Raw genomic sequence first — 25,337 nt, 5'->3', positions numbered from 1 at the left:
TCCTTTCTGAAACGGCCCCCTGGACACTCCTGTAAAAGAGATTTTAATCTCAGAGAGCTCTTTCTGGTTAAATAAAGGTTAAATTTAAAAAAAAAAAAAATTAATGATTTAAATATTAATCTGTACCTCACACTGAATTATGGAGTTTACACACAAAAACTTAATGAGGCTTTATATGTTTTTGTGCATTTTGTGGGGCTCAACAATAAAACAGAATAGTAAACGCACAATATCGGATTTGGATTAGTTTTGTCTCTCCAGAAAAGGCCAGTATCGGAGCCAATACCAATACTGAGTAATGGATCGATGCATCCTTAGTTTTTACATCATGTTTTTATAGCATTGTGCATTGTAGCCGATGTTGAGCACATGATCACAATGGTTAAAATGTTTAATCAGAATTCACTTTTTCCCCCCTTGAAATAATGGAACTAGCACTTTCAAATTAATAATTTATTGTAATTTTAGCTGTAGATGAAATGAATATATTTTTGTTATTTGTATTTAGCAAATAATGAAATATAAATATGTATTCAGTCTAATTATTCTATAATCTTATTTCCCTTGTAGGCTAAATGATTGTGGCTTAACAGACAAAAGCTGTTCAGCTCTGGCTACAGTTCTTGGATCAGATACAAGTCTGAAAGAGCTGAACATGAGCAATAATAATCTGCAGGATTCAGGAGTACAGCTGCTCTGCACTGGACTAGAAAATATGAAGTGTCATTTGGAGATACTGAGGTAAGTTGTGTGACGATAGAACAAAATTGAGATTATGAGGGACTGAGCATTAAATAATGAGGGCCATAAAAAAAAGTTTCAAAGAAAATAATTATTTTAATAAATAAAAAAACAAAACAAAGGTTTGACAAAAAAGTTCAACCATCAAAAAAAACTAGGCCTATGAAGAAACAAAGAAAATGATCAAAGCAAACTAAACTCAACATGTACTACCAAACTCACTCCAAATCACACACCCAGGGCACATTTAAACAATTTGACTAGTCCATATTACTACAAGAGGGGGGAGGTAGAGACAAGACACTTGCTACAAAGTACAACAACAACAACAACAACAAAGTACTTAAATGCTGAAACTAAGAGTAATATAAAATAAATGTATAATAAACAAAATACAAATCAAGAAGATCAAGAATTAAACAAACAATCCTCGGTCTTTCAGTCTCATGTTTCCCTCGCGGTTATTCTGTCTATTGGTGTAAACGGGCGGAACTAAAAGTCAGCGGAGGCTGCGCGCCGGTCCTTAATAACGCACGGACCTGACTTCAGCAGCTTGTCCATAGATATAGGCTGTGTCCAAATTCAGGGTCTACATCCTTTGGAGGACTCATTTGAAGGATCACGTCACAGCACCGCGACGAAGGCTGTCCAAATTTGTAGGATCCTTCAAATGCGGCCCACAAATACGTCCTCCTTTTCCCCGAATTGGAAGGATGGGTCTGGTGGATCCTTTCCTGTCCTACCTATCCCATAATTCCTTTCAGCAGAGCACTTCCAGAATTTTCAAATAATAGCGGACAAAGCGAACGGTAGTAATGATGTAAGTTTTAAAAAAAACGGTGTTTCAAAAAATATTTTGTTAAAGCGGTTGTCTAGTTAGGCCTTTGGTTTTAGCGTTAAGCTTATTTTTTTTTTTTTTACATTTGTATGTCACTTTCGTAAACTAGCTTCTTTCTTACTGCCTGTGTGAATATCCCCTTACACACAGCTAATTTCTTGTTAGTGATTGAAGCTGTTTTTAACGCTTTTAGGGACGATAGAGCACGTGCTCAATTTTAAACCGATTTTCAAACGGTCTGATTTATTATAAACATCAAATATGTAGTTATGACACTGAATACTTTTGAATAATTATCTTATGTTCTAAAAAATAGAATAATGTTCTAGAATAAGTAGACAAAGCCTACAAGATTTCCCCTAACAAATATACATCAAGAAACGCTGCATGTTGAAATCCCCACCCTGTACAGTGATGACTATAACACAGCACAAAGAACTAAAGTCCATATTTCCAAATTGTTAATAAAAATATTTTTACACATAAAATGGTAGTAAACCAGTTTGTTAAGACATTATAAAGTCACTTTTTGAAGATTTATTATAATCAATGTTTGAACCGAGGTGTTAGAGACATTTGATGTATTTTTTTTATTTTAATTTTTTTAAATTTTCATTACAAATTTTGCGAAGTAATGAAGGTGTCCCAGTGGTGCTGGTTCTGGTCCTCATCCGGCTGGGCCTGATCAGTGATGATGAAGTGAAAAGTGAATAGGTTGGCAGGTTGTGGGTCGCAAGGCTGTGCAGGCCAGGAAGTCTGGACAAGGGGACAGCAACAAGAGATGGTAGGGCAGTCGTTGGGTTGGGACTTCAGGTGCGATGAGGGCCAGTGGGACATCAAATACAAGGATGGCTGATGACTGAAAAGGTTTACCTCACGAGGGAGGTTAAGAGGGGAAGAAATAGAGTGGGTTAGCATTACTATAACTCATGATCAGTCGTGGCTGGTGAATTTTTTGTGATCTTCACATAGAAACGAAGCATTCTGGTGCATTGTGACAAAATAATAGGGAAAATGTTAAAAAATGTTAACTTGTATCTGTGTCTGTATGTGTGTTTGTGAGAAAGTGTGAGAGAGAGAGAGAGAGAGAGAGAGAGAGAGAGACAGAGAGAGGGAATGTAATTATCAAATAGGTGAGTGTGTTACGGCCAATCTATTGTGTTGGTAACTCATAAATCTATCTACAGCCAAATGTGATCAAATAAATGTAAAGGTTGTCTACCCCTGGGTGTAGTTTCGATGTTCACAAATGTTTATTTGTTTATCATTCAGACTTCCAGTGGTGCGCGCTGCAAGATGACAGCTCACCACTAGGCTCCGACAGAAAACTTCCTATTTTCAGTAATTTTTTTCATATTGAGGAAAGATTGTTTCTTTTTCTGTCAACATATCAGTTATACTTTAAGAATGGCCTCGGGTAAAAAGTGGATGTCTCCTCAAAAACAAGCTTTGGGAGGAAAACGCCTCAAAACGTTCGAGGACGACGTGGCCTCCATTGTTAGCCATGCAATTGAAGCGCAACAAAAAGCTATGCGCGAAATGGTTTCCAGCATGCTTACAGAGGCAGTAAAGACGGCTCTAATTCCCTTTAATGACTATATTAGCGAGAATGGCGCTGTTCTCCGAACATTGAAAGAAGAAATGGAGTCTCTGAGTAAAAGTTTGGTGAATATCACAACGAATGTAGACAACCTTCAAGGCAGTCTTCATAAAACAAAAAAAGATACGAATCTTTGCCTGTATCAGATTGAACAAATTCAACGAAAATGCAGTGATTTAGAAGACGGTCACGTTGCAACAATGTCCGTCTGGTTAATCTAGAATCTACCAACATCACCTTTCTCAGGGGGTTGATAAGGTGATTAGTGCTTAGACATTGCCTCGCGATCGCCACAGACGTTGGCTTAATGGAGGATTTGGGAGAGGGAGGGGCGCACAGGCGCATAAAGCACTCAGGAATTTCAAGTTTTCCGTTTACATCAGTGAAAAGTGTAATGGATACCGTTTCAATAAGCTATAACCTCTGCATGTTATCTTGCGTGAGTTTCCCAATTACAGATTATGGTTAGAGTAAATATTTTGTCACTGAATGTTAGGGGGTTAAACGCTCCTAACAAACGTACCAGGTTTTTAGATCTTCTACACAGAAAAAAGATTGATATAGCATTCTTCCAAGAAACCCACCTAGTTGCACCGGATAACCGAACACTGCAAAACAGACATTATATTCCTATAGTGTCATCAAACTGTGATGCTAAGAAGAAAGGGGTGATAATTTTATTCAAACGTAATTCTAACTTCATTGTAGAATATACAGGTTCAGATAATGATGGCAGAATTGCATATTGTTGTACTTCAATAGGAGGAAAGAAGTTGTCATTTGTTAATATTTATGCCCCAAATTCATATGATGCCTCCTTTTTTCCAAATGTTTCGAAAACTCTCTTATCTCTTAGCGGCTATTCAATCATCATTGGAGCAGACATGAATGTGGTGCTTGACATAAGTTTAGATCGTTCCAATCCGTCATTCTCAGTAGCACAATCTCAGTCTTCTACAGCATTGAGACTGTTCACTATGGATTTAGATGTGTGTGATGCTTGGTGGCTACATATTCCTACTGCCAAAGAATATACCTATTTTTCCCCAAGTTACAAATCATTGTCAAGAATTGACTATATTCTACTTTCTTCATCATTACTTTCAGATCTAATCAATATTGAATTTCTACCACAAAGTATCTCAGATCATAATGCCGTACTTTCACACATCCAGATTAACACTCTCTGTAAACCTTCCAGATGGAGGTTTAATACTTTTTTACTGCAAAATTAAGACTTTCTTTTTCAACTGAGAGCAGAATTGATTGAATTTATTAACTTAAACCAAAATTCAGTCTCTAATCAAGACATGTTCTTTTATATATTAATATTTAATGCATATTACAAAACATAAATATTACATAGATGGAAGCAAACCAAGTCGACTCCTTGCGCTCACTTTGAAAAAACATGAGTAACGCTACAACATTCAGGCAATCAAAAGCTCTAAAAGTGGTCTCACCTCGCATCCCACATTAATAAAACATTAATAAAACATTCAAGGCATTTTTTGAAAAATCGTATACTTCAGAAACACAACCTAATGTAGATCAGTTAAATAGTTTTTTTTTTTTTGACCAGTTGAATTCAGTGTTGTTTTTGACAACCATCTTAGATTTAGTCTTAGTCTTAGTCTTTTGGACTAAAATGGTTATTAGTTTTAGTCAAATTTTAGTTACTTCTATATGTGATAGTTTTAGTCCAATTTTAGTCAACGAAAAGTCAAAAAGGTTTTAGTCTAGTTTTAGTCAAAAAAAGGGGATAAAGTAGTCTTTTAACAAATTAATGTAGGTCAGTAAGTATTTTGCTGTTGGGTAGTGTCACTTAAGTTCTGAAAATAACAGATCTATAGTTAAACACAATGTGAGCTTCCGGATCGACTATTTTCACCAATAATTACAATAATGAAGGAATGTTTTAAAACATAAAATAAAAACAAGGATGGAATGCTAAAGCGGCTTGCCATACTAGTATGGCAAGGAGTTTTTTAATGCTAAAACGGCTTGCCATAGCGGCAGATATTTTCCGGTTTTAATTGGCATGCACAATAAGCAGAAATGTCATGCATTTTAAACGTCTGACAGACCACCCACTAACATTTTCGTCTATTCTCGTCTCATCAACGAAAACTCATACATGTCTCGTCATGTTTTAGTCATCAACGAGCCATTTTTATCTCGTCATCGTCTCGTTATCGTCATGGAAAAAAGTTGCGTCAACGAAATGATTTCGTCATCGTCATCATTGACGAAAACAACACTGGTTGAATTTAACCAAACTGTCAAAAGAAGAAGCTGATAGTCTAGACTAGAAGAACTGCATAATGCAATATTGGGTTCACATAAGGGAAAGTCGCCGGGAATTGACGGCATCCCAGTTGATTTATTTTTGGTGCTGTGCGATCTATTAGGTCACATTTGGCTGCGCACTATTAATGATGCCATATCAAGGGGCCACTTTCATAAAGATCTTAATACGGCTTTAATTACAGTTTTACCTCAACCTGATAAAGATCATTCAGATTGCTCTAATTAAAGGCCTATTTCCTTGATTAATGAAGATGTTAAAATATATGCTAGAGTTATTGCCAGACGTTTACAATCGGTGATTCATAAATTAATTGACCCAGATCAATCAGAATTTATTACGGGCCAATTGGCTGCAGATAATGTATGTAGATGTAAGTGGCCTCCTATTTATTGATGCTGAAAAATCCTTTGATCGGCTGGAATGGGGTTATTTATGGTATACATTGAAAAAGTTTAATTTTGGTGATCAGTTCATTAGAATGATACAAACCCTATACACCAATCCCATAGCCAGAGTATCTACCAAAGGGCTTATCTCAGATATCTTCACTATTTGTAGATGCACAAAGCAGGGATGCCGACTTTCCCCTCTTATGTTTAATCTATCAATAGAACCCTTGGCACAGTTCATTAGACAGTGTAAACATATCACTCCAATTCAGTTAGGCTCATCAGTCCATTCTGTTTCTCTATATGCAGATGATACTTTATTGTTTCTATCTGACTTGCAGCATTCACTCCCTAATGCCCTTAAAGTTCTAGTTGAATTTGGCAAGGTTTCTGGATTTAAAATTAACCACTCTAAAACAATTTTGATGCCTCTCAATTCAGGAGGTTCTAATATACCTAATAATAATAATATTCAGATATCAACACAAGTTAAATACTTAGGGATCGAATTGAGACCTACCTTATCCCTCATTTCAAATGTCGATCTATGGAAATGTTGAAGCTGATATTCAAAGATGGATGTGTCTGCCTTCATCACCACCTGCCTGAATGTTTTCAAGAAAAATTAATATTTTGCCTCGCATTAACTTTGTTAGCTCCATGCTTCCTCTCTCCCCACCAGCAAATTATTGGAAAAAATGTGATTCTTTACTCTCAAAATAAGTATGGAATGGAAAGTGTCCACGCATTAAGTGGTCTACACTTCAGAAAAATAAAATAATGTAAGTGTAAAGTGTAATAATTATTTGATACTTTTTCTTGCTTGATAAAATAAAATAAAATAAATAAAAACACTGAATACACAAATGTTTATTCATTATAGTGTATGAATGACAGATAAAGTTTGATAGCCTGTAGTTTTCAAACTTTTTTTTTTAACAGAGTACCACCTCAAATAATAGTGGGCTCATAGACTACTAACACCATCATAGACCTTTCTGGGTACTACCAAGATAAAGGATTTAACAGTACAAGTTATTACACGGCTTTTAAGAAGGGGTGCAGAAAGTTCCATTCAGTTGAATGGGTCTTCCCAACGTTCGAGCCTATGTTAAATCTGTAATCTGTAATTTGTTTCTCAGCAAAAGCCACGATGAACGGTAACAAATAGGCTATAGCCTAGGCTATGTAGGCAAAAGAGTCATATCGTGGAGAGTTTATTGCTTCGTTTTGACAAGTAGCCGTGTAATAAGCGAGATAATGTATAGAACGCCGGTCATTATTGGGAATAAGTCCCCCCGCTGTGTGTCCGGGTCCTGTTCACCCTGTCAGGACTTATTTTCCCAATAATGACTGGCATTCTATACATTATCCCTTACCTATATGATGCTATCATTAGTTGTGACATTTCACTTGCAAATACTACATCAGGCATCAAGTCCATTGGCAGGTTGTCTTCTAGTTGTCTTGAAGTTGTTGTGCTTCTTATTGCTACTGACTAATAAAAAGTAGTTTTGAGTGTCTAAAATGTGCTGTAATAAACAACAAATTATATACCTTGCAGAAACAAAAACGAATCACATTTAATCACGTGTATATTGATATATCAGTCTTATACACCTTTAATTAATTTTGGTCAGTGATACACATGCACATTCCCTTTGAAGATATACTTGGAAGGTGAAAATGGATGGCACAACACCATCTTTAATCCGCACAGTCTGCCTGGTCCTGTCGAAGTCCTCGGTCTTGAAGTGCTCACTGCAGATCAGTGTCCTGTCAGTGGCAGCAAAACCGTCCCTTCTTAGGGCAACTTCCCACTTCTTCCTCCTCTCTCTGGATTTAGGAAACCTTAAAAAAGTGAGAAATGTACCCAGATATATAAATTATTGTCCATCTTTCCATTTAAGGCCAAGGACACAAGTAAACACCTAGATTATCATATGTTGGTGGTAAATGTATGTATGTATTTATGAATGTATGTACTTCAAGAATAAGATAAACACACTAAAAACTATATTCAAACATTCAGTGATTATGTAAACAAAATATTCTAAACCTTGTGTCAACAACAATCTAGAAATACTATTTTGTAATATGTACATACTTCCACTAAGTAACTAACTATTATCCTAAAAATATTTCATAATATTGTAATATCCTACAGGTGAAAGGTGATCCCTTGGGTTCTTTTTTCGAGACAACGGGGGTTACAGCAGCCATAGGCAAAAGTCTGGCATCTTGTCAGCAATTTCCTGTAGAAATCATAATGTAAGAGGTTTTAACAAACCGACCAGATGGAAAATCATGTGTAAATTCAGTAAAATCATGTTTATAATGTGTGTATTATAGTGAAAAGAAAGCATAATTCTGCCCTGCCCCAAATTACTGGGTAGCTAGTAGCCTAGCTAGCAGTGATACACAACTATACTGCACGATTAAGCCAGGGTTTTTTTCCAGGAGAAAAGCTGCAGTTTTAACATGTTCAAGCATCCAGAATTATAACCAAGTTAATAACGTTTGTAAGAAAATGTCTCGGGTTATGTATGTAACCCTCGTTCCCTGAGGGAACGAGACGCTGCGTCATTCAAACGCTTTGGGGAACGCCATTGTCGAGCCTCACTCTGAACGTAGTCTGCCAACCAATCAGATGACGAGAGTGACGTCACAGGGGCGGCGACGTAAGCGGCCAGGCAGTATAAAGCATGTGCGTTTCAAGCCGGCTTCAGCTTCCAGGAATGAAGCGATGCGCGGCAGAAATGCGGGAATTAAAGTCAATGACGCAGTGTCTGGTTCCCTCAGGGAACCAGGGTTACATACGTACATGCATTCATCTTCCGGGAACTCCACTGCGTCATTCAAATACTCTGGGGAATGAGATGCCCACGCCCCCGTAATTCCAAATCCCTGCCAAGTCCCAAGTCCAAGCTAGGACAAGGGTGGAAAGAGTTGTGTCTGGTGAATCTTGCCAGAACACAGGTTTTTACCCACTGAAAGGCCACCGAGAGGGGCGTGGTAAGCCGATAATGCTGCCACGTGCACTTTCAGGGTGGAGTGGGTTAGCCCTGCGGAAATGCGAGACTGCAGCAACTCCAGTACTGTACCTAACGGGCAGTGAACTGGGTCAAATTAGTGCTGATTACACAAAGCAGTAAATAATTCCCACTTAAGGCCATAGAGTTTCCTCATAGAAGGGGCTCTGGAGTAAAGGATGGTCTCAGCAACCTCGGTTCAGAGACCGGCCTCCATGAAATGTGCCCCATCAGGGGTCACACTCACTCCAGAATTCCCGGGAGCAGAGGTACGTCTGTACCATAGTGTCCAGTCCCGCAGGAGCTGTAAGCACTAGAGAGCACCAGAGGGGACATTGCAATGTCTCTCGAGTCGCAAATAGATCCAACTGGGTCTGACAAGACACTCTCTAATGCTAATTCACTCATTCTGGGTGAAGCACACATTCCCCGGACCTCGGCCCCTGCCTCGACAGGACGTCTGCTCCCATAAGAAACCAAGGTTTCTTCCACATGTCCGAGGCACATAGTCGTTGCTGCGTGACCTTGAACTTGTGGAAAGGCTTCCCCCTCGGAGAAAACCCCTTGGTTTTGAGGCACTACTGTAGTGGCCTCATGTGCAGCAGCCCAAGAGATATCACATTGGTTCTTACAGCTGCCATAAGACCTAACAGTACTTGAGACTGTTTAACAGTGAGTGGCAGGCCTAGCTTGACCGCAGAAACTGTAGTAAGGATCGGCTCGACCCGAGTAGGTGACTTACGTGCCTGCATCGTGGTCGAAATCCATCCAACACCTAGATAAGTGGTTCTCTATAATGGAGACAGCACACTTTTCTTGGCGTTGAGCCTCAACCCCAATTCTTTCGTTTAAGTGGTTGAGTATGCGGATGTCCGGGGATCACGGAGAAGCCAGGGTAGCATCCACACACTCTGTGAAAGTTTGGGGTGAGAGTGCTAATCTCATCTGTCTGAGATCTAAGATGGGCTGCAGCCCCCCATCCTTCTTGAAGAGGGACCACCTCGATGGTCCCCTGTCTAGAGCCTGCTCGGAGCCCACCTCGGTGGGAAACACCGAGTTGAAAAGGGGTTCTTAGATATAATAACCCTTCTTCACAGTACGCAGGACCCATGTAGACACTTTCGACAGTAGTATTAACGCTGTCAGAAATTCTACTAAGGGTACCAGCCTCTCAAGACTGGCCTCTAATTTGTCCTGAGCTTCCAGCTCGGTGCCCTGTAGCAGTGAACCGGCAGGAAACACCTGAACTGATTGTTTTAGCTGTAGGTGTGGGCGATTGAGGGAGCGGAACGTCAGTGATGCTCTCCATATCCACCTCCTCAGAGGAGGATAGGCGGAGCACTGTGGGCCATTGCTGGAGGAAGTACCGCGCAGCAGGCTTCCACAACCAGCAATTGGCTAGCAGTTGTCAGAAGAGAAAGGAGATAGGGGTTTAGCCGTCTCAATTCACAATAGACCTGGCTGTGTAATGCAGTTGTCGTTCCACCTCCTTCTTATTCAATAACCAGACCCTGCTCTGGCCTTATAGTAGTAAGAAACGCCCCATATACAGGACCCATGTAGATATATTCGGCAGTAGTTTTCACGCTGCCCGAAAATCTCTTTATGTGAGGAGCTAGTACACGGCTGGGGCTTTCAAGTTCCCGTCCAGCAGCCCCACCACATGTACATTTTGCCCATCAAGCCTGTAGTTATTTAGGCGGCCTGAAGAGCAAAAACGGAGCCTTCAAAGATGATGCAAGGCCGGGCGACAGATAGCTGGCTAGCGCCTGTTCAATCCGGGGCCTCGACCGATAACCACGCTCGCTCAGCCTCCCATTATTAGATAGTAAACTGAGGGGGGTGAACAAGCGTGCTGAAAACTGGTTTTCCATGATCTAGACAGTTCAGCGTGTAGATCGGGAAAAAACAGAAGGCTCCATTGTGGAAGTGCAGACTTAGTCCGCAGAAAACATATAGTTTGCTTTCCTGCGGCTCATTCTCTTATTCAGCGTGCCAGTTAATGTTGAATTTGGCTATCGAATTAATCAGCACTTCCAACAGCTCCTCATATTTAGGCAGTCAGGGGGTGGTTGAATACTTTTGACAACGTTCTCCACATCAACCTCCTCGGAGGAAGACAGGGGAAACGTTGAGACCTATTCCTGGTAGGAAGGAACCGCAGCGCGGGCTTCCTCATCCAGTTGGAGATCATCCGATCTGCCATGCGAGGAAGCAGATAGGGGGTTACCCGTCTCCATTCCCTCTAACAGATCGAGCTGCGAACCCCACAAGTGCAGCTGTCTCTCTGCCTCGCTTTCTTATAAAAACTCTTTCCCCCCATTTTTTTTTGGTTGACATGTCTACTCAAAGTTGTGCAAACTGGCACAGAAAAGCAGCAGACATTTAACAAACAGACACACACAAAGCGCTTCGCTGAATGACAAAAGCTGAAGCCGGCTTGAAACGCACGTGCTTTATACTTCCTGGACGCTTACGTCACCGCCCCTGCGATGTCTCTTCCGTCATCTGATTGGTTGGCAGACTACATTCAGAGTGAGGCTTGCCAATGACGTTCCCCATAGTGTTTGAATGACGCAGCCGATTTCCCGGAAGGGAACAAACAGTTTGTAAATATGTCAAAATTTCAGCGAGTTAAGAGTAATGTTATTAACGTTTGTGCAGATCACTCACCTTAACTTTACCTCAGGATACCTAGCTAGCTGTGATAACGTTACACAACTAAACTGCATGATTAAGCCGTTTTTTTTTTTCGAGGAGAAAAGCTGTGATTTAAACATCTTCAAGCATCCAGAATCATAACCACGTTATAATTTTTTTTGATAACAGTTTGTAAATCCATCAAGATTTCAGTGAGATAACAGTATTAACGTTTGTGCAGGTCACTTACCTTACCTCAGGTTACCTCCGTTTACCTCAGGTTCGACTGATCCGCCAAAAAGCCAGCCTGTGGTAAGATGGCCGACCTGTGCGACGCTTTAGACCTCGATTTAAGACATCTAGTCATTCTCTATAGATCTATGAGCTTGTCCTCCTCCTCGTCTCCCGGTAGCTTCGGCAGCACAGTAACTTCAATTCAAAGAAAACTATGTTAACAAACAACCACAAACAGAACAGCGAACTTAATTGTGTGCACTCCAACTAGTCACGATGTACTGAAAGTTAAAGTATACGAAAACAAATAAATTGCATTTGTGTCTTATTAAATACATTATTCAAATCAATACCAAATAAATTAAAACAATCAAGGTATGTATGTGTGTGTGTGTGTGTGTGTGTGTGTGTGTGTGTGTGTTACCCTCAGAGATGTGTGGCCATATCCCTGGCCATCACAGAGCTCAACAAAAAACATAAGGTGAAAACAAGACTTTGAAGTCTGTATGTTGTGCATGGAGATAATCTTATATTTTTGCCTGACATTGTGTTCTTTTTTTATTTGGTCTGATATTTACTATATCATTTAAAAAATGTATTTAGTTATGTTCAAGGTAGTGATAACTTAAACATTTGATGCTTCAATTGTATCTATGATGATGCATGTCCGTTTGTATATTAAATTGCATATCAAAAGCTTAATTTAAGATGCTTTCAGGCTATTATTATTTTTGCATTTTTGCATTACATTTACTAAAACAATGTACTGTTTGGGAGTTTAGGGTTCTCCTCTTGAAGTCTGAACCATTGTTATATTTTGCTTAAAACAAGTATGTTGTGTAAGTCAAGACACGTTTATTCATATAGCACTTTATACAACACAAATAGTTTTAAAGCAGCTTTAAAGTTAAAGACACGAAAATAGGGAATCAGTGATCCGAACAGAATTCTATTATGCTGTAAAGCACCTCTAAAAAGACAATAGAAAATAGTCATTATTCAGTTAAATCAGTTCAATGTTGATTCAGTTTGGCTCAGTAAATATATAATGTATATGTAAATGTATATGTTCAGTAAATATGTAATGTATATGTATATGTTGGACAGATAAAACTATAGATAACCATTTGACTGTCAGGGCCATTAATATCAAACATTATTGACAATAAGAGCTGTAATTGTGAACAAGCAGCCTACAAAACAGTAAAGTAAATATTAAAGAAACAATACAGTTAAAAAAGAAAATAGCCTAAATAAGAATGTAAGGAACCGTATGTAGGATTGCGGCCAAAACTGGTACTGCAATCACTTTCAAAATACTGTAGAACGGTGTGTCCCTTCCCGCTCCCCCCTGACTCCAGGTTGCCAGCTAAACTGCAGGAGTAGGCTGCTTCAAGGAATGGCAAGTGACGGATCTTACACAGAAATTTGTTTTTCTTCTGTTAATTATGTTTATGCTTCACGAGAGATGTTTTGCGAAGTAATTATGTATCGCAGAAATTTACAGATGGCGATTAGCCAAATATTTCGTAAAGATGTACTGTAATACCACATTTCAGTCGGAACATAGATTGTTTTCATACCCTGCTAGTGGTGCGATATAAAGCTTTTTGTGAACGCATTTAGCACGGGCGACCGCGGAGAATCCACTGTGTAGCCTACGGAAGCAAAGTTAGCCAAACATAGATGAATCTTACATGTCCAGGAGAAAATTACCAACGATGGCGTCTATCTTCAAATTCTTCTATGTTTTCAGCCGTCTCCATCTTTCAAAGGCATCTCCTATACAAATCCTTTTTTTATTTCGGACTTTGTCACGACGTATTTCGGATTCATAATGAGGTCTTTTACGTTTCGTAACGTTATACATGTTTTATCCGACACGTTCGTATATCTGCAGCTGTAAAGGCTCGTACACACTACACAACTTAAAACATCGGCAGATCGCTGTGCTGTTCAGACTACATGACTTAATTGTCTGTCTTTAAGTCGTTGTGATGTTCACACTACGCGACTCAACATAAATGATCTGCAACAGGAGGTCACACACTACAGGACCTGACAACAACTCTATCGTCCAGCGATACCGTTCCCAAACCATGTTTTATCATGAGAAGTGAAACAGAAACAACGCAAAACAGGAATTGAAAATTGATGCTGCAAAGAATTTAGCACTGCTCATATTGATGTTTAACGTTAACCGACAGTAAGAAATTTAACTTATTATTACTATCAGTTGAACGGTTTATTTTTTTATTTATTTTAACGTTTGTTGCATGGTGAAAGAAAAAAAATAATGTTTACTCACAGGCGTGTGTCGACATGTGCATTGCGGCTGTTCATCTGACATATTTTGCTGAGTAAGCACCTGCTTTACCTTCTTAGTTTGTGTAACTGATGTAGTAGCCTATGCAACACGATGGCAATGGCGGTATTGGGTTATCAGAGTGAATCTGTGAATAAATGTATTCAATTCTGAATTAATTATAGTCTAAAAAGTGCGCGCTCCCCTTACAATCACTGGAAAGCTGTCACTCATACATTAGGCTACTGTAGTTCATCGCAATCTCATAAAATTAATAAAAAGTAATAAAATAACATTTACACTGTATAATTAATCTCTTATTTACATCATTTCTACACTTTCTTTGTTTTAATGAGAGAGTTCGCGGAGGTTTAGAAATCAGCAAACTGAAACCGGCACTTTGATTGGTGAGTGGATTGTAACATAGCCGCCTCTGATTGGTTACTGCGATAATGACATCAACAGATATGTCTCTGATTGGCTATTGAACGCTGTGAAAACACGTTTCTCCACATGTGACCAGTGGATGATAAGTCCCAAACCACAAATTGAAAGGATTTTTGTGAAGTGTTATTATCGCGGATCAGACAGCGTTCCAGTCTATCCGTGCAGCATGTGGACATGTTAAAAACTAGGCACACTGAGGTATAGGCTGGTCTGCTATATATTTATATGTCCGACGAGAAGAATAAGACAGAACCATTCTTCAAAGCGCGTAGAAGGATTCAATGTGTTTTAGTTTTGTCATCTTAATTAGATTAATTATTTAGTTCATACTTATTTAGTTTAATAAAACATTTGCTTGTATTTTTTTATGTATCATCACAGATACTCGTGCATTCTGTTTTTATTTTAAACAAATGTATTATTCTAATTTTACCAGTTAACGGTTAATGTTCGGATAACGAGCAGCTGTTGTCGGTCAGAAAAATTAACCGAAATGAGCATCCCTACACTGAAAGATGTTTCCGCAATCATCTGTTCCAGAAAAAAAAAAAAAGGAAAAAACTAAGAAAATGGGTAAAAGAGTGGATCAGTAAACGTGGGCAGCACGAATTGTGTGTGCTTCCGAGAGAGTTGGAGGAGAGTAAAACATGTTTATCCACATTTTTCCTGAGTAACGTTAACTGATGAATGTTAACCGTTAACCCTATGTTATTGACTCCGCTGTTCCGGTGGATAGAATTTACGTGAATATTAGAATTTACATGAATATTAGTTCGACTATTGTGGGTGTGGTGTGATGCAGAGTCGGCCGACTTGTCCAGATATTTAACATGCTAGATATTTGTTTTTCATCTGCGACGCGTCGGTGACTTGTCAGCGAGCCTCTTTGATGTGTCTTTGAGTAGTTCACACATAAAGACTGACGAGCGCCGATCACCCCCTGATTTCCCTCCGATTACTGCCCGATTACAGCCCGACCTGTCGGCGAGCTCAATCGGGCTAAAATCGGGCTTAAAATCCTGTAGTGTGAACTAGCCTTAACAGAGCTGGCAACCCGGATCACAAAACTCTACTGACTTCGTGATTGGTAGATAGCTGGAGGGTGGAGTCTCAGACCAAAACACAAAATGACAACAATAACATCAGTTGTGGGCTGCAACTCTCACTTTTAAATGACAATATCCTGGCCGGACCACTGTTGTCAGTGTTATAAGTATTTGAAATGAACATGATTTCTTAATGTCTAGTGACATGTCAGGGCCATTTTATGATTAACTGACATAAATTTCTTACATACGGTTCCTTTAAACAAACATTCCCTGCGAAAAATCATAACAACCTCACCAGGCCCTTGTCCGACAACTCATCAGAATTACTGGCCTGACTAGAGCCTGTGTCTTTTCTCTCTCTCTTCCCCATTACACAGCTGCTGTTGCTGCCATTATTGTAGCTCGGTTTTGATTTATTTTCAGTGGTGGTGGAATAGGTACTGAAAAAAATATACTCAAGTTAACGTAGCATAACTTTAAAAAAAATATACTGTGAGTAAAAAGTACTTGTTCAAAAAACTACTTGAGTAAGAGTAAAAGATTAGTCAATTTAAAAGTACTCAAAAGTATTGAGTAGTGAGTACGGAGCTTTGGATTCTACTACCTTTTAATAAATGTGGTACACTGCAATTTAAACATTTAGAAAATGTACATACTGTCATTCACATTATCTTGTTTGTTAAAAAGAGTTAAGAATATATCTATCATCCAGCAGTTTTAAAATACATCAAAACATCACAGTTAACTATTAAAGTGGTAAAAACGCTTCATGGCATACTGAATCTTGTCCTTTAATTTCAGTACTTTATTTCCAGCCATTTTTGAGTGTTCTCAATACACTTTATAACAGTGCGCATTGCACACTCAAACTCAGGCAGGAGTTAAAAAGCTGCCGACTTTTCCAAATGTTGACCAGAAACTCAAATGTATTGTATTTTGAAGAAAATGATCATAGACAAATCAAATGTATGGAATATAGCTATTTATCTGGACCAACAACTTTTTGACAAGACCTGCAAATTACAGCTACAAATAAATAACTATGTGGTAAATTACTAAGTAAATGGGAAGGTCCAAACTCTCTGAGTCACTGTCATCAGAAGGCTGTGTGTTGCCAGATGTTGAGGGGGACCTTTTGCAGTACAGATTTGATGGTGTCATGGACGCAAAATAGTACTCATTGGCTTAAAATCAGGGCACGGTAAATGAAGGATCCACAGCTAGATCAATAAATATTGTAAGTATAAGCATTATTGATCGTACAGTGGTCCAAATTATCATACAAATAATAAGCATCTGACAACACTTCTGCTGTGCAACGCATGTGCGGGTGAGACGCGTCAGTGCAGATTGTGTCTATCTCTCTACCTATGTACTTTGGTAAATGGGAGATAGAATTTACCGCATTATGAATGTGGCACATGTCGGAGTTATTAACATTGTACACAATACCCACCAATTTACACCAAATTTCAGGCCATGTAGGTAGGCAAGCATATATACAAATCATTTAGTAAGCAGAAACCCAAAATTAACTTAGAGGAAGATGCTGCTAACTCGAATTAATTGCTTCTTGAAGAATGCCTTTCCAACAGCCATGATTAGCAGCAGTTGGCGTTTAAAGTTTTCTATGCACAAGTTGATATAACAAGAGTCACAAGACCGATTACTCTCTCTCTATCCAGTCACGTTGATAGATAAAAAATAAAATAAAATAAAGCATGTAACAACCACAAACAGAGGAGAATAGTGGAGTAAAAGTTGTGAAACATCACTTAAAATGGTCTCAAGTAAAAGTACACAATTTTTTAACGACTTAGTACAATTACTCATATATATATACTAATAATTCCTGTAACATGAATATTTGTAATTTGTTACTTTACACCCCTGCATTTCTTTTGTTTGTAAAGCATGCATAATGTGAAAACAACTTAAAATATATGCCGTCATTTGGATTAACTAATATATTTATTATTTTTATTTAGTAAATGTATTCATAATTATTCTGTTATCTTATTTCCCTTGTAGGCTAAATGATTGTGGCTTAACAAACAAAAGCTGTTCAGCTCTGGCCACAGTTCTTGAATCAGATACCAGTCTAAAAGAGCTGAACATGAGCAATAATAATCTGCAGGATTCAGGAGTGAAGCTGCTCTGCACTGGACTGGAAAATATGAAGTGTCATTTGGAGATAATGAGGTAAGTTGTGTGACAATAGACAAAAATTTAGCTCAACAAAACATAAGGGGGGAAAACCAGACATGGTGAACTGACAATGAACATGTTTGTATGTTTTGCATGGTATACTTTTATATTTATGCCTTTAGTCTGTCATTGACACTGTCCTATGCCGACACATTGTGTTATGCCATTTGCAAAATGTATTTGGTTATGCTCAAGTTTGGAATAACTTAACATACAGATGATGGTTTAGACTATTATTATTTTTACATTTTGTGTATTTTTTTGTGTATTGCATTTACTGATAAAATATACTGTATGGGAATTGTCCTCTTGAAGTCTGTACCGTTTTTATATTGCTTAAAATAACTATCTTCTAAAACAAACAGACAAACATGCATAATGAAAATGCTCTCATGGTGAACAGAACAAAAAATAGCAAAGTCAAGGCATGCTTAGTTATATAGCACGTCAAGTCAAGTCACCTTTATTCAAAGCAACTTCACAGTATTTAAACAGCAGAATAGTGTGTAAGTAACACATTATTGTAAACAATCAATTTTCATTTAAAGGCAGTTCATCAATGAATTCAGTGATATCATCATCCAGTTCAGGTCAAATAGTATACGATATCGCTGGAAAGTGACAATACAATATACAATACAGATAGTTTCAAAGCAGCTTTACAGTGAATCAGTGATTTAAACAGAATTCAGTTCTGCTGTAAATCATCTCTAAAAAGTCAATAGAAAATTGTCATTGTTCAGGTCAAATCAGTTCAATGTTGATTCAGTTTGTTTCAGAGAATATGAGTTATTCTTTTTTTTTTAAGCAGTTGTGGACAAAACTGTGATGTCATCATCAATTCTTAACCAATTTCAATTTTCAAAGTTTAAATTGTCTTTCCTTCTACAATGTCTTGCCATATACAAATTACTTTCCTAATAATAATTCTGTTATAGGGCCACTGTCAGCAAAATGAAAGACATTAAGCATACTGTATGGTTTGGCGGGATAGTTCTGTTCTAAGGAATAATGCTTAATTAGGAACACTGTTATGGGAGTAGCATTACTGCAGGTAGATGTGAACAGCTGATGCAAGCCCCCCCCCCCCCCCGACTACAACTGATGAAACATCTGAGAAGGTCAGAGACCAAGACAGTGGCACCTTACAGAAGAAAGGTAGTAGCATAGGGGTGCTCTTCCTTTATTAGCAGCTACAAAGAACAGCAATCCCCTTACCAGAGTGTAGCAACAAACATTTGTTTGCTCATTATGTTTTGGATCCTTAATCTGACAAACTGGGGCAGCATGAATTTGCAAAGAAGAGAAGTAACAAATGTGTCCTTTTCTCTAATAAGCATCTGAGAAGAGAAGCATGTCCCTTTTTAATGCAGTACTGAGTTTTGGAAACAACCATGTTATCATTGCTGAGATACACGTTAGCATAATTAACATCCTTAGTAGCAAAATCTATGTATGGTGCGTTAAGTTTCAAGCACATTACTGTTTTCATAAATAGTGTTAAGCAACAGCATATCATTGACTTAAACAGTAAATTGGAAAAATAGTTGGCTAAGTAAAAAAAAAACAGCATTCCCAATACTATATGAGCTTTAAGCAACAAGCCTGGTTCATATCAGACAACCTTAAACAACAGCTTTAAAAACAATTTTAAGTGTGGTAGTTTAATTGCGTAATGTTACCAGCGTCTCGGTATACAAACAATAAGCCTAAAGCAACAGCATGCCTAGAAAACAAACATTACTGAACAACTGTCTTAAACAACAAATTATGTTTGATGATAATAAAGCATTAGGCAATAAGAACAATATAAGAAACTTAGGTTGTGAAGACATTCAGCGATGACTAAAGGGCGAAAATGTCCAGTTCTTTCTTTCCGTAGCAGCAAGCATATTTCAGGAATAATGCTATTTCAGAAGGTCTTGTTTTTCAGGTAACAGGTTACTGTGATTTTGCTTTCTAGTTTTAATGTCTATATCATGTTTTGAAGTTAGACCTGCTTGTTGCTTTAGCTATTGGTTGTTACTGCAAGTGTGGGTACACAGTCAAACATTTAACTGCAAAAAGCTAAAGTATAAGCTGTTGATTAAGGCCACCTGATCGTTCTTGAATATGCTTGCCGCTTACGGCTCATCTGGCATTGGGAATGCAATTTAAGTTCAGGTGGCCTTCAGATGACCTTAAACACCAGCTTGACGTTAGCTTCTTGCGTTTTCAAGTGTAACCAGGTACCAGCGCTTGCTGTAAGGCAACAGCTTAAGCAACATGTAGGTCTAGCAACAACGTGATACTGAACACTAGATAAACCTTAAGTAAGCAAATCCAAATACCCTGAAAGCTCAAGCAAAGTCCTTCTGAAATGGCATAGACTAGGGTAGCATGGCCGTGTAGAAAAAAAGCAGCAGATGAAATTCAAGCTCAAATGAGTTAATGATGTTTTGACCAGCCAATGACAGAGATCTGTTTTTGTCTTGTCTTTAGAATGGCTATATCAAGTGCATTTTGTTATATGCTTCATCAGCTATTTTGTGTAGCTGTATTGCACTTAGTTTTTCTTGTTTTACACTAGCCAAAATCTCATGAATGTCGCGATCGGGAGCAGGATGCGATAACATATTTCTTCGGAAGCAGCTGGGCGTGGAACAAAAAAAAAAAAAAAGATCCCAAGCTGGTCTCTAGCCTAAAGCCACAGCATACCTACAAATATGGATGAAATATTCTTATTAAATACTTTTCTCTTTACATAGTTTAATTAGCTGACAGCAAAAATATCAATGAAAATCAAATTTATTAGCCCTTGGAGGTCTGGATTTGGAGTCACACTCAAAATTAAAATGGAAAAAACACACTACAGGCTGATCCAACTTTGATGTTATGTCCTTAAAATGAGTCAAAATGAGGCTCAGTAGTGAGTGTGGCCTCCACGTGCCTGTATGACCGCCTTACAATGTCTGGGCATGCAACTGATGAGGTGGCGGACAGTCCTAGACAGACTGTGGTGCAACGTGGCGTTGGTGGATGGTCCGAGACATGATGTCTCAGATGTGCTCAGTTGGATTCACGTCTGGGGAATGGGCAGGCCAGTCCATCGCATCAATGCCTTCGCCTTCGTTTTGCAGGAACTGCTGACACACTCCAGCCACATGTGGACTAGCATTGTCTTGCATTAGAAGGAACCCAGGGCCAACCGCAACCGCACTGACATATGGTCTCACAAGGGCTCTGAGGATCTAATCTTGGTACCTAATGGCAGTCAGGATACCTCTGGCAAACACATGGAGGGCTGTGTGGCCCTCCAAAGAAATGCCACCCCAGACCATTACTGACCCACTGCCAAACCGGTCATGCTGGAGGATGTTGTAGGCAGCAGAACGTTCTTAATGGCGTCTCCAGACTCTGTCACTTCTGTCACATGCTCAGCGTGAACCAGCTTTCATCTGTGAAGAGCACAGGGCACCAGTGGCGAATTTGCAAATCTTAGTGTTCTCTTGCAATGCCAAACTCCCTGCACGGTGTTGGGCTGTAAGCACAACCTTCAACTGTGGACGTAGCGCCCTCATGCCACCCTAATGGAGTCTGTTTCTGGCCGTTTGAGCGTCTGACCATGCAAATATGTTGCCTGCTGGAGGTCATTTTGCAGGGCTCTGGAAGTGCTCCTCCTATTCCTCCTTGCACAAAGTCGGAGGTAGCGGTCCTGCTGCTGGGTTGTTGCCCTCCTACGGCAAGCCTTCACGTTTGCTGATGTACTAGCCTATCTCCTGGTAGCGCCTCCATGTTCTGGACACTATGCTGACAGATACAGCAAACCTTCTTGCCACAGCTCACATTGATGTACCTGGATGAGCTGCACTACCTGAGACTCTTGTGTGGGTTGTAGACTCTGTCTCATGCTACCGCTACAGTGAAGGCACCGCCAGCGTTCAAAAGTGACCAAAGCATCAGCCAGAATGCATGGTAATTTGCAGACTGTCTAGTTTGCTCCTGATCAAACAAAAAAGCTACTGGATAATACTGAATAGAGCTTGTATAGGAATGCTGTGATAGGCGGAGCAATCCTTTAGGTAGATCTGAGAGTCAGCTGATGCGAGCTTGACTCACATGACCTGCCAGAACTAACGCTATAAGCATAATTGTTTAGCATGAAATGCTATTTAACATGTTGAAAATCGTGTTTGGTCTCCTTCTAGATCACATACCTTGTTAGTGTTGTGCACTTGCTTGGCTCTTTGTTGTGTTACACAGTAAAGTGTGTTCAAGTGCTATCAAAAGACAGTGTAAAGGAATAACTCTTTGAGAGAAACAGTTTATCAGTGTAAGTTAAAAGCAGCTTGCAAGTTTATTTATTGCTTGTCTCATTAGTGTTTAACACAGTTGTCCTTGCTAGGAAACGCTTGTTTGTTTACTGTGTTAAGATTTGCTCAAATCACGTTTGGTCTCGTTCTAGATTGCATACCTTGTCAGCGTTGTGTGCTTGCTTGGCTCTTTGTTGCGATAAACAGAGTGTGTCCATCTGAATTCAATTCCATTTTTTTTTGTGTCAGATGGGTATAAAAAAGGTTACTATACATCGGCAGCCCTCATGTGAAAAGTGTAAAGATTATCAACTCTACCGTGCGACTCCACCAAGCGGGGCCACCGGCAATGGACATAAGAATCGCTTCTGAATTATCCTCTATCTTACACATTGCTTCACTTCTGTTTCAGTTTTACTAACTCTTACTATGTGTTTTCATATCCCTACTATTATTACCAATTGCAAACCATACATCACACATTGTAGCCAGTGCAATCCTAACAACCACTTTCTATTTCCATTGGTCTTTGGAATTGCCAATCTACAGTGAACCGAGCAGATTCCAGTACATCTATTACTAAACTGTGCATAATTATTGGGAACATTGATATTCTGGTCATTTGTTTTTTCATGCACATTTTACCAATCCCAAACCACTTATATTATTATCTACCCTTTTAAAATCCATTTTGCAGTTGTTTATCGACCCCCAGGACCACACGGTAATTTCTCTGATGAATTAAATGTCCTGCACTCATACTTTTCCTGGGGATGGCACTTCTTAGTTATGCTTGGGGACTTCCACATCCACCTAGTTAAACCTCAAGTTTTAAACATTCACACTCTAATTTCCTCTTTCAATCTCAAGAGAGTGTTAACTACCGCTACTTATAATTGTAAGTCGAATTGTAATTTGCTTTGGATAAAAGCATAAAATTAATACATGTAAATTTAAATGTAATAAATCAGGCAACCAACTGGACCTTATTTATACACATCATTGCACTCTGATCATGTGCTAGTTACTCCACTGCATACCTTGGATCGCTTCATCATCACTCTTGTCATCTCCACGTCATCTCCACATGTCATCTTTCTTCCAGAAACGAAGATGAACTTGAAGAAAACTTGCTGCTTTGTTATAGTGAAGTGGGCGTTTTTCTCCCATGCTTTTTGTGTGGCTTATTATAATATGAAAGCGAAAGTTGCTTGTGGGCATGATTGAATTAAATATAATACTTCGTTTAAAAGTATACATATCAAGCTTTCTCTAAACATATCACTCATGTCTCTGTGTTGTGTAATGGCTGAGTTAAAGTATATTTTAAGATACTGTTTTAATTTTAAGATACTGTAAATCTTCTATCCCCTTAACCCAACTATGATCCTAGAGAGCCGCCGCCATGCAAAATTTAGCCCTAACACTAGTCAAACACACTAGCTAACAAGCTAACAAATGTCTTCAGGATCATTAGAGAGGTACAGGCAGGTTTTTTCAGAATTAGAGCTAAACTCTGCTGGACAGCAGCTCCCTGGAACGATCATGCCTATCCCTGCCCTAAATGTACTCCTCACACAAAAATTTCTTCAGTTTTAGACTTTCAAAAAACATTTTGTAGGATTTATAAGCTTCTTTCCAAAAAAAAAGTCTCATCAAGTTCATAATTTACTGGTATTGCTGTCCTTGTGGGGACATTTGGTCCCCATAACTTAAAAAAGTAGATACCAGTGACAACACAGCAAGGAAGCAGTTAAACTGTAAAACATCATGAGTGCAAAGCAGGCTCAACCACTATAGCAGTCAGAAGACTCGAACAAGGAGTGAAATCAGATCAGACAAAGATGACTTAACCTCCAATAAAAAACTCCTGGTAATTTTCTTCCATGTTTATTGAAATTTCATGTTATGTGTAACAAAATGCTTTCTCTGTGTTCAGGTTTGGCTGTAGTAATATTGCTTTACATTATGTCTAAAACATCAAGCCTCTCTTGAATCTTTTTTGTAGACCTCTGGATTTTGTTTGTCTCTGTTCTGTTTTTTTTTTTTTTCATGTCATTCCAGACAGATTGGATGATGAAGATTTGATCTCTGCGTGGAGCACAGACTCCTTGTGAAAAATCCACATAAACTGATATTTCCTACTGATACACTACAGTAATCGATAGAAATAACTGACTTTAAGCCATTTTAGCTGATGAAAATACTAGTGGCCTAAGACGTTGCAGAGTACTATATAGAATTTTACAGAAAAGAAAAAAGTTACATTTCAGGTGTTCAGTCACTTTTGACCATGAAGACCGCAAGTGTACCTCACAAATGAGGAGCATCAGAAGGTTAAAGCTTGAAAGTGAACATTTTCACTGTAAGCTGAAGATTCTAAATTGAATTAATGTCTAACAAATGAAAGTTCTCTTTCTTTGTCTGAATCGATATTCCGTTTTCAGATTTTGCTTTACAACTTAATTTTAATTAATTTGTATAAGGTATAAAATATAATAAAATATAATTCTGTCATAATTTAAATTGTTAAAGGAATTTATAAAATAGTGAATGTGACATTTTCATTTTGGTTCTAGACTTTCAAACTGCAGTATCACTGAAGAAGGTTATAAAGCTCTGGCTTCAGCTCTGAGATCAAACCCTTCACACCTGATAGAGCTGGATCTCACAGGAAATGATCCTGGACAATCAGGAGTGAAGGAGCTCAATGATTTACTACAGGATCCAAACTGTCAACTCAAGACACTGAGGTGAGACATGATGAAGTAATGCCAAATATGTCTCATTTAGGTGATTTATTCATGGAAATATTATTTCAGTGTTACAATAAATTAAATTCAAAATTTAAATTTTATGTAGTTTTAGAATCAGATGCTGTTTTCACCAAGTTTGGTTAAGAACTGGATTGAATCTTGTTTTATCTTCTCTTCTGCAGGTTTTTGGGTCCTGCTGCAGATGAAGCCTGTCAGTATGTGACTGGAATTGTGGGCAAAAACCTGTTACTCCAGAGAGAGCTGAATCTGAGTAAACATGAACTAGGAGACACACGTGTGAATCAGATCGCTGCTGTACTGCAGGATAAACATTGTAAACTCAACACACTGATGTACGTTTTTTCATTGTTACAAGGACACTTAAATTATTGTTAAGTGTTTTTATGTGTTTTGTATAAGAGATTGCTAAAGGAAAAAACGTGTGACTTTTGCAATGTGGTTGTCATCATTATTATCATAATCACCAGTATTTGT

General features: G+C 38.6%; 1 protein-coding gene across 1 annotated transcript in view; it reads left to right on the top strand.

The window, feature by feature from the left end:
- Nucleotides 1-25,337, top strand: part of LOC141337870 (uncharacterized) — a 182,978-nt gene that overhangs the window by 17,338 nt on the left and 140,303 nt on the right. The window contains exons 7-10 of the mRNA XM_073843448.1: nt 571-741; nt 17,618-17,788; nt 24,666-24,839; nt 25,025-25,195. Of these exons, the coding sequence (XP_073699549.1) occupies nt 571-741; nt 17,618-17,788; nt 24,666-24,839; nt 25,025-25,195 (687 nt within the window). The remainder of the gene's footprint in view (nt 1-570; nt 742-17,617; nt 17,789-24,665; nt 24,840-25,024; nt 25,196-25,337) is intronic.

Source organism: Garra rufa, chromosome 7 (genome assembly GCF_049309525.1).
Source record: "Garra rufa chromosome 7, GarRuf1.0, whole genome shotgun sequence".
Lineage (NCBI taxonomy): Eukaryota > Metazoa > Chordata > Actinopteri > Cypriniformes > Cyprinidae > Garra > Garra rufa.
The sequence above is the reverse complement of the archived record's forward strand: the minus strand, read 5'-3'. Positions and strand labels throughout refer to the sequence as shown.